The sequence below is a fragment of the Cyrtonyx montezumae genome, unplaced genomic scaffold (genome assembly GCF_038088225.1).
Source record: "Cyrtonyx montezumae isolate F1298 unplaced genomic scaffold, pur_monq_1.0 scaffold_9, whole genome shotgun sequence".
Lineage (NCBI taxonomy): Eukaryota > Metazoa > Chordata > Aves > Galliformes > Odontophoridae > Cyrtonyx > Cyrtonyx montezumae.
This window is the reverse complement of record NW_027072100.1, coordinates 10,904,175-10,914,362: the sequence shown is the minus strand read 5'-3', so window position 1 is coordinate 10,914,362 and position 10,188 is coordinate 10,904,175. Positions and strand designations below refer to the sequence as shown.

Genomic DNA, 10,188 nt, shown 5'->3' with positions numbered 1-10,188 from the left:
CCTGGTCCCCGCGCTGATTGAGCACTCAGAGTCCGCTTCCAAAGGATGGTTTTTATTACAAAGGTGCAGGTGGCGGCTGGCAGAGCCGGCGACAGGCGGGGGGGCACAGAGCCCCGTGTCCCTGCCCGCCGAGGCCGACCCAGTGTTACTGGCTCAGAGAAGACAAAGTCATTACGAATCCGTGTGCAGTTTGCACCGGGCAAATGCCTCCGGGCAGCGGAGTTGGAGCATGCAGCGAATCCCACTCCCCAGACGGGCGGCCCCTGGGGGGGCAGGAGCACTTGCCCCATCCTGCCAGGGACACTGCAAGCCCTGGCACGGCAGGGGTAACCCCACAGCTGCCTCATGGCTGCCCCACAGCCGCAGGTGGACCGTCTGGAGCAGCAGGCAGGAGCGTGGCACCAGAGCATCTGCTGCTCTGTCCCTAGTGCTGGGGGCACTGCAGGAGGTCGTATCTGATGTAGCCCACGCGGTCCACCTGGTAGCGTGGGGTCATCCTCCAGTAGAAGCTGTCCCGGCAGAAGTGGTACTTGTCTGGGGGAAGGAGGCAGAGAGGTGGGTTAGAAAGAGTGAGGTGATGCTGCTACTGCCCTGTCCCACGTGAGGAGTGGGGGAACCCAGTCCGCAGGGGGTTGTGGGCAGCATGGGGGTGACAGCCTCGTAAGTCCCTGCTCACCTTGATACAGGAAGACGTTACGTGCATCAAGGGGGACACCAGTAAAGACATCATCAGTGGCACGGGGGTAGCCCTTATCCACCGTCTGGACCTTCACATCCAGCCTGCAGGGACAGCAAAGCGCTCAGGGCTGCAGTGAGCCACCTGCCGCAGCACGGGGCCGGGGCTGCTGCCCGAGCCACTCACCTCCAGTAGTGCTCCCCGCTGAAGAGCAGGACCTTGCCACGTCCCCGCTGCAGGGCCCCTGTGATGCGGCCGGCCTCCTTCCCGATGCCCAGCTTCTCGATCCCACGGGGACCCACGGCACTCTTGCCAGAAAACACCCAGAACTGCCGTCCTGCATGGGGCACGTGTGTGTCAGCAGGCCCTCGTGCCCCAGGCAGCACTCTGCACGTGGTGCCATGACACCGGGGCAGGGCAGTGCTCACCAGCAAAGAAGAAGACCCTCTTGGTGAGCACATCCTGGAACGCCGCGTCGATGACCGCTGGGAGGCCAGGCCAGGTGTCAGAGATAGAGAAGGCACCCTGGATGCCTGATTTCCAGAAGGAGGAGTGGGTCCAGTATTTCCTGGAAGGGAAGATCACTGCCCTGTGCCACCCTGGCAGCGCCAGAGATGTGCTCCCCATCACCCTGGTGCTTGGTGTGGGTGAGCCAGGAGCTGCTGCTCACCCGTTCTTGAAGAAGTGCAGCTCTCCATTGATCTCAGTGATGGCATCGAAGTTCTTCTCTACACAGGCATCCCGGCTGGGGTCCACGGGGCTGGGCTCAGCTGTGGGCTCTGGAGTCTCCTCCTCCTCCTCCTCAGTGGTGGAGGCACTGCCGGCCTCAGTGGGCATGGGCTGGGGCTCCTCAGTGGGCAAAGGTGCTGGGGGGGTGGGCTGAGGGCCAGAGCCACGACCTGTGTGGGTAGGAGGGGGTGTGAGGGTGCAGAGGGCACCTTGCAGGACCCACCCCAGGAACATACCTGGGGTGCAGAAAACCGGGTACCCCATGGCACTTAACTGTAGATCCATGCCCACAGTGTGCCAGCTACATAGGGACCACTCACCATAGAGGTACTGGATGCCCTGGACATCATCTTCATGCAGCTGGAAGTCCTGGACGTAGCTGTACATAGGGTACATCAGTGCCTCACGCACACTGGAGTGGTCCAGACCCAATGAGTGTCCAAACTCATGGGCAGCCACCAGGAAGATGCTGTAACCTGAGAGGAAGCAGCAGTCTCAGTACCAGGACGGATGGAGACACTGCTGGGGACTGCAGCCCCACAGAGCCCGCAGCACACGAGCCAGTACCTCTGTCTGGGCAGAAGCCCCACTTCTTGTCGGTGTCATAGTTGCTGGTGGTGGCACACCAGAGCTTCCCATCCTGCCGGCCCTGGCTGGTGCACGCGCTGTAGGACTGCCCCAGGAAGGTGAAGGGGAAGACACACGGGTCCCCTTGGGAGTTGCCACCGATCACCGCCGTATCTGCAGCACAGCATCAGTGGGGCTGCCCCTACCCCTTGGCTCCAACCCTGCCCCACGGCTGGGACCCCGCCAGCCCCTCACCCCACAGGGCCCCACCACCCGCCCCGCTCACACCTCGGTTGGGGCAGAAGCCGTATTTCTTGTCCTGGTCGAAGTTGGCCGTGGTGGCACACCAGCGGTAGCCGTCAGAGCGCCCGTCCGTGGTGCAGCTGTCATAGGAGGCGCCGTCAAAGATGAAGGGGAAGACGCAGGGGGACCCATCGCTGTTGCCACCATTGGTGTAGAGCACTGCAGGGGGTGAAGGGGTGAGGCGGGCCCCAGTCCCACAGGGCCGTGCAGCCAGCAGCCACCACTACTCACGCTCGCTGGGGCAGAAGCCGTAGGTCTTGTCGGCATCGTAGCTGGCGGTAGTGGCACACCACAGCATCCCATCTGTACGGCCCTCTGTGATGCACCGCGAGTAGGAGCGGCCCTCAAAGATGAAGGGGAAGTGGCAGCTGGCCCCGTTGGCGTTCCCATAGCGGGTCTTGACCTCTGCAGGGAGAGGAGGTGCTCAGTGGGACGGGGTGAGACAGGTGCCGTGAGCCCCCATGAACCCACTGTGCCCTGCCCTTACCTAAGCCGGTTCCCAGAGTCCAGAACTCGTCATCATCGAAGTGAGCATCGCCCTGAATCCCGCTGCCTGGGGGAAAGGCGTGGGCCAGGAGACCATCCTTGCCATCAAAGGGGTACCCATCACCATGCTCTGTGGGGAAAAGTGACATCAGACCACGTTACCACTCAGGGACATGGACCCCAGGCACCGGTTGCTGCCTTTACCTGCGGGTGCCTGGAGGCAGAGCCCTGGATATGGAGAGCCCCACCAGCACCACGGGGGGATGTGGTAATGCACAGCGCATATCACCAGCCCCTCCCTGGAGGCTGTGCCTGCTCCCACCCCCCACACAGCCCTGGGTCGTCACCTTGGCTGCCAAACATGATCATGATGTCCGCCTCGCCGCTGTAAATCTGGGTGAAGGTGAGGGGAGTGACATCACTCCACACCTTGAACGCCCTCTGGAAGGCATCATCTATCACGGCACGGTCCAGGTCGGGGGAGTAGTTCATCACCCTGCAGGGGAAGGCTGCGGCTCAGTGCTGTCAGGAGCCTGACAGTGGGGTAGGAGAGACCTGGCTCTGAACACGTGGTGGGGACCTGTCCCAGCCCCACAAGGACAGCAGTGCCATGCAGCCCAGCAGGGCAGATGACCTGGGGATGGCTTGGGTACAGTCCTGGGCACTGCAGGGCAGGTGCTGCTGGCTGTACTACACCGTGCTGACCCCAGCCGGCTGGCGGCACAGGGTGAGAGCACTCCTGCCTGTCTGCATCCCCAGGTGTCCATCACCCTGGGCACGTGGCTCCTATCTCCCAGAGCAGAAACTCACCGGTACGTGAGGTCCATGTGGTCCCATTTGAGCTCCCCCTCGAAGGTGAGGAAACCCCCCACATCAGGCACCCCGCAGCGGGGGGCTCGCATGGCCTCCAGGGTGCTGGCATCCAGCTCCCCCGTCTCCTCCAGCCCCAGGTTCTTCTGCATCCTGCGCAGTACTTTGGCCAGGGACACGTGCTTGCTGCTCCTCCTCATCTCTGCCTCCTGGATGTAGCCGAAGCGCAGCAGGTAGCTCTGGAGAGGAAAGGCAGCCAGAGGGGCTCAGCGAGGTGAGAGGGGCTCGGGGGCAGCTCCCCACACTGCACCCCCACTGGGTCCCAGCACTTGCACCTCCAGGCGGATGGCAGTCCCCAGCCCAGCCCGCAGACCCCCAGTGTCTCTGGGGCCAGGTGGTGGGAAGGGGCCGCTGTGGGGCCACACTGCCCTCACCTCTGCCAGCTCCACGTCCGATGGGGCACTGAGCAGCTCCCCTGGGAAGGTGATGACTGCCTGTGGCTTGTTGTGCAGCGGTGCAGCACGGCAGAGAGCCAGAAGTGCCAGGGCGAGCGGGGCCAGGAGCAGCCCCATGGTGCAGCAGAGGAAGGTGAAGCTGTGCCCGGTGCTGCTGCTCTGCTCCTATTTATGCTGTGGGGAGGGCAGTGAGTCACCCTCAGACCCTCAGCCCTGAGGACTCACACTCCCTTCCCACGGTGACGAAACGCACACTCAGGCTCCTCAGTTTGCTGCTTTAACTGTTTCATCACCTTGTTTACTAAACACACCGGTTCCGGTGGCCACGCAGGGTGTGAGCACGGCACAGGGACGGTGGTGGGGCGGCCATGCCTGCATACGCTCAGTGGCTGAGTGTGGCTGTGATGGGCAGTGCCCTGTCCATGGACAAAACCAGGAGTGTGCCAGGACTGGGGGCAGCTGGGCATGCAGTGCCCCACAGCCGCATCACCACACCGAGCTCATCCAGCCAAGGGCAGATGACGAGGACAGACCCGTGGGGAGCTGGGCTGGCAGAAGATCCCTGCCCAGAGCCCTGGCACCTGCAGCCTGCCCACCTGATAGCCCGATGCCCACCATGAGGAGGAGCGTATGCAGGCTGGGCAGAGACTTGCTCAGACCTCAGCCCCTCACTGGGATGCAGCCTCCACCCCCATAACACCACCACGGCTGTGTCTTCCCAGTGGGCAGAGCGTTTCTGGCACAGCAGCTCCCCGTGGTGCCCATCAGAGCCCTGCAGGATGGGCACACTCTTGCCCAGCACACAGACACTGCAGTGCTCCCCGTGGGACACAGACCTGCCCCATCCTCCCAGGGCACAGCTGAGTCAGGCTCCCAGGGCAGCACAAACCTCGTCGCTGCCGGATGGTGTTTTCCTGCTTCTCCCAAAGTGCCGACGCTTGTGGGAACAGGAGTGGGGAAGGGGAAAGCAAACAGGGACAGGAGGGAGAGGAAAACAGATGGCAGAGAGGAGAGAAAGGCGCAGCGTCAGCTGGGAAGCCGGGAGGCTCAGATCAACCCCGTGATGCTGCCTGGGGCACAGACAGGTTCCCCCACCACTCTCACAGCCCCGGGCTGCCCTGTGAGCCTGCAGCTGAAGGACAGACCCATCCTGTGCTCCCTGCTCCCTCACACCCCAAGTTTTCCCCTCTGCCCTGCTCCAGGCTCAGCTGAGCTGCACAAACTGCTTCTGGCCTGGCCTGAGGTGCTGGAGACCTGCAAGGCTGGGATGGAGGGAGCAGAACGGCCCTGGGGAGCATCACCCACACAAGGATGCAGCCTCCAGCACCTCCTGCCCAGCGCAGGCATCCCACAGCCATGCTCACAACCAGCCCCATGCAGCCAGGCCACAGTTCTCAGTGCTACTGGGATGTGGTGCTGTGCTGTGGGAGCCCACGGGCAGAGAGCTCTGGGCGGGAGGGTGGGGGTTGGAGTCGTGTCCCCCTCCTGTGGAAAAGCACTGAGAAACCTCCAGGTTGCCTCACCGCATCCGCAGCCCTGCAAGAGCAACACCCAGTGACACGGCGAGGAAGTTGCCACACAGGGCAGCCCCATCCTGGAGCCCGGCGTGACACACGTGCACAGCCCGCGGTGTCCCCGCTGCAGCCCCTCCCCAGCACAGGGCACAGCAGGGCTCAAAGCACAGCTGAACGTGTGGCACAAGGGGATGCTGCCATGGGGTGCAACTGGAGGGGCTGTGTGAGATCCAGCAGCGTGGGAGATCTCTGGGCCTTTCCCACGTTATTCCCATCCTCATTTCCCGCAGTTCTCACAGCCCAGGCACACGGCACTGCCTGGGAACTGCAGCCACCCCACAGAACAGAGCTGCAGCCTGACCCAGCTGGCTCCAAGTGACCCACAGGTACAGATGGCGACAGCCCTGAGCATCCTCACAGTGGGAGCCAGGCACCCACGGGGCAGGCAGCTGCAGCCCTGGCCCCCACTCTGGCCTCTCCCACTGACTCACAGCCCTGCTACCCGGCTTCCTCCTTGGGATTTTCTGGTGACTCTCTGGGGCTCTGTGAGGAGAAGGGGCAGGGAAACCCCCGTGTCTGGGTGCACCGGGAGCCTGAGAGTGGGGTGGGGGAACTCCAAAGCCCTGCAGGCAGCCCCAGCCTGAGTGGGGCAGATGAGGGAGCTGGGATGGGCAGCAGAGTTTGTGTGGGCAGAGGGACGCTGGGGTGGGCTGGGACTGGGGCTGCCAGTGGGTGAGGAGGGAGTGATAGAGAGGGCAGTGGGGATGCCAAGTGACCCAGGAGCAGCTGGGAGACGTCACAGCCATGCAATGCTGGCAGCACCCTCCACACTCAGAGCCCTGGTCAGGGTGAACGGCATGGAAAATCCCTAGCAGACGTCCCCTGCTCCCGCCGGCCGCCAGGCCACGAGGATGTCTGTCACCACCACTTCCATCAAAAGGGGAAGGAAGAGGCAGTTGCAGCCCCTTCCCATGTTCTTACTCATAGATGTGCTCCCCATGCTGACAGGTGCTGCATAAAGCCCCTCCCCCCATGGGAAGGTGCCCTGGGGTCCAGGACAGGGCTGGAGGAATGGGGCACAGTCTGGTGGGACTCAGCTGCTGCATGCAGGCTGCAGGTATGTAGCAAGGGGCTGGATGGAGCCAGGGACCCCAAGGCAGTACACAGACCCATGGACCCAGGGCAGTGCACTCACAGCCACTGCCACGGGGTGCACCAGGGTGGGAGATAGGACTGCATTATGCTGGGAACCCCAAGGAGCTGGTTATGGGGACAAGGGGTGGCAGAGAGAGGTGCAGGCCCACACACGAGGCCGGCACCAGACGCTCTCCTGACGCACAGACTGGGGAAGCAGCACAGCAGAGCACAGTGACGGCAAGAGGAAGCAGTATGGGGGAGTCAGTGCCTTGTGCTGGTGACACAGCGTGCGGGAGCACCGTGGTTATGGTGTGGCTGTGGTGTGCCAGGCAAGGGGTGCTTGGCACAGAGCGGGACTGAGGGCACAGGAGCAGCTCTGTGTCAGCTGTTGGAAGCCCCAGAACTCCTCATCCAGCGGCTCCAGACAGAAACAACATTCCTGCACACACTCTCATATCTGCTGCCTGACGCCAGCCCTGTGTGGGCTGCAGCACATCCTCCAGCTGGGCCCAGGACCCTCCTTTGCAGACTGTGCTGGGGCAGCACTGTCCCCCCCGTGGCACTTCTGTGATACCATACACCAGCCCAGCGCTGTATGCCCCCTGCCCAGGACCCCACATGGCCCCTCATTCCCTGCCCCCATATTGCCCCAGGAACTCCCCACCCTACCACCAGCCTCTGGTGCATTCTTTCCCATTACCTGGGCAGGAGCAGGAGCCGTGCCAGCTCTCAGCTCTCTGCCCGCAGGTGCCGTGCTGTCAGGATGACACAGCCCGTGTCAGCTGGTGGCTCACTATCCCCCTGGAGGCACCGAAACCAGCACTGCCTGTCACTGCTGGCTGCACCCAGCCCGCTCCCAGTTGCACAGAATGGATCCCCCAAGCTGTCCCACCAGCCATGGGAGGCAGTCCCCAACCCACAGGGCCACTCTCACTGCCAGCTCCCCTCCAGCACACAGTAGCACTGGGAAGGGGTCCCCGCAGCAGCCAGCAGCCTCACGGCCACCCCCTGGGATCAGGACCCCGAGGAGATGTGAGCAGTATGTGGGATGAGCTCAGCACAGCACTGCTTGGAGCTCCTGGGGACACGGATGCCACCACAGGGCTCTGCGTGCCGGACATCCATCAGCACAGCGTGGGTGGCAGTGCTTTGTTCCCTGGCACTGATGGGCACAGCAGCTGCTTTCTAAAAAGGGAAGAGCTGCAATGGTGACAATGACACGCACCTGCCTGCTGTGTCCCGTGAGTTAAAGGAACAATGCAGTGCCAGAAACCCGCTGGCTGATGGCAATGAAACAGCTCCAGGAATAAGGAGCGGGGGTTTATGGAAGGTGAAATATGGGCAGAACTGGTGGTATTTAATTGTAAACTACAAGAAACAGAAGGAAAAGTGGTAGATGCAACATGCTTGGGTTTCAGCAAAACATTTGACAACTGTTCTAACGGCTGCTGCCAAATTAACTCAGACCAGCTCCACTGTCAGCGCCGGCATATGGATGAACACAGGCAGCCCTGGGAGCAGCGAGCAGCCCGGCCCGTGCTGGGCAACTGCTTTGACACCTCAGAGCCCACACAGCCACGCAGCACTGAGTGCAGAGCTGGGGCAGCGAGGCACTGCTTGGGCCCTGCAGCACGCACGCCTCCTGCCCACCTTGTTTATCTTACTTATATTTCAGTAATTTGCTGATTACCCTTTTTCAACTGACCAGCAGTGATGAATCAGCAGCAGAGGGGAGGGTGGGATCCGGCGGCCTTGGACCGTGGCTCCGAGGTCTCAGGTTCTGGGAAGGAAGCCACAGGAGCACTCCAGAAGGGAAAGAAAACAACAGGCAGCAGCAGTGCGAGGAGGGGCGGAGGGGCACAGCCCAATGCCGTCCGCACTTTGCAGACCCCAGTGCGTCCCAGTCAGGGTGACATGTGCCAACCTGCAGCACTGATGCAGACAAAGCTGAAGTGGCAGCACCTCGGGCACCTGCGTGGGGTGCAGGACACCGAGAGGGCCCAGCCCCACTGAGCAAATCCTGGAGGACCTGGCAGCCTCATCCCAGGGCTTTTGTTGGCTTCTTTCGGCCCTCGACCTCACTCAGCCACAGCCCCGTTGGCCATGGGGAGCACAGAGCCAGCACACAGTGAGTCTGCTGCTCGCCCAGGAGCCAGCCCAGCCCGTACCCCTGCACACAGCAGTCCCCTGGACACCCCCAGGTGCTGCTGGGAAGGAGCTGAGCGGTGAAGCAATTCAGCGTGAAGAAAAACCCATTTCCTGCAGCAAGGGCTGTTTTGCTCAACGTTTTACAAAATGTGCTGATGCAACCGCCCTCCCCAGGTGGGATATAAATCCGAGGCTGGTTGATGTGGATTAATGCCCTACAGCTACACAAACATTGCTGGCAATGTTTTCTTTAGAAAGAAAGAAAGAAAAAAAAAAAAGGAACACAGGAGGAACAAACAGCAGCGACTACAAAATCACTGACTGTGGCTGCTTGAAGGCTCGGGTTGCAGGCGGCTGGGAAGGCACGGCACTCAGCACAAGCCACCACCTATTCTGGGATGCTGACCCAAGAGATTAGGTCACGGAGAAGCTATTGTGGTAGCACAGCAGAGCCACAGGCCAGCACAGCCAGCGAGCCACTGCTCAGGGACAGGGCACAGTGCAGCCCCGGGTCACAGCACAGAGCTCCCAGTCCCACGCCCACAGCTCAGCTGGTGGAGCTCCTTCCAGTGCCTGCCCAGGGTGGGAGGCACAGAGCTGGGAAACCAACAGCCCATGAAGGGTCAGCCTATCTCCTGCTGATGCTGTGTGGCTCTGTCCACAGGCACAAGTGTCTGTGCTGCTGTCTCGGACAGATCCCAAAGGGCCTTTAACCCTGTGCTCCCCAGCCCAGCACTTGGGCACATGCTACAAGCTGGGTGCTTCTGGATTCCCACAGCTTCTTTGTTGCAGTGCATTTTCTTTGTCCCTCCATTGAATTCAGGCACGGGAGCCACCACAGCAGTTATCAGAAAGGAGCCATGCTGCCAGAACAGAGCACAGGCACTGTGCCGTGGCTTAGGAACTCCCTGCTCACCCTTCCCAGGGCACATACAGTATTCTTAAAGCGAGCCATGCCATGCACCTCAGGACAGTTCTCCAATACAGGAAATATGGGTCAGCCTTCAGTGTAACAGAGAAGCTCTAAGCAACTTTCCATCAGCACAACCACTGCTGGGAGAGCCCACGAGACCCTGAGGCTCCCAGGACTCGGAGTGCTTCGCCACAGTCTTCCTCTCCCGGAGCTGTCACTCATCAGGGTGATCTTCCAAAAGTCCCAAAACGTGAATTTGCATGGAGACAAAGAGACCCCTGCTGGTCCAACCCGCCCCGTTTCCTCCGCCGTGGTTCCCGTAGCCCGAGCCCTTCAAACATTGCCCCCTATGCGTCCTACAGATGCGCAGCGCTGCTGCCCCGGACTGAGCAGGGAACCACGGAGAGACATTGACCACCAGAGTGCCCCACATCCTCCTGACTCCTCGTG

General features: G+C 61.7%; 1 protein-coding gene across 1 annotated transcript; it reads right to left on the bottom strand.

Moving 5' to 3' along the window:
• Nucleotides 1-53: 53 nt before the first annotated feature.
• Nucleotides 54-4,152, bottom strand: MMP9 (matrix metallopeptidase 9). The gene is made up of 13 exons (XM_065754580.1): nt 4,006-4,152; nt 3,572-3,810; nt 3,109-3,257; nt 2,763-2,891; nt 2,507-2,680; nt 2,261-2,434; nt 1,973-2,146; nt 1,726-1,881; nt 1,347-1,575; nt 1,105-1,244; nt 863-1,013; nt 677-780; nt 54-534 (listed from the first exon to the last, which is right to left on the bottom strand). Exons 1-13 carry the CDS (start codon nt 4,141-4,143, stop codon nt 425-427), a joined length of 2,067 nt encoding a protein of 688 aa, XP_065610652.1. The 5' UTR covers nt 4,144-4,152; the 3' UTR covers nt 54-424.
• Nucleotides 4,153-10,188: the final 6,036 nt, after the last annotated feature.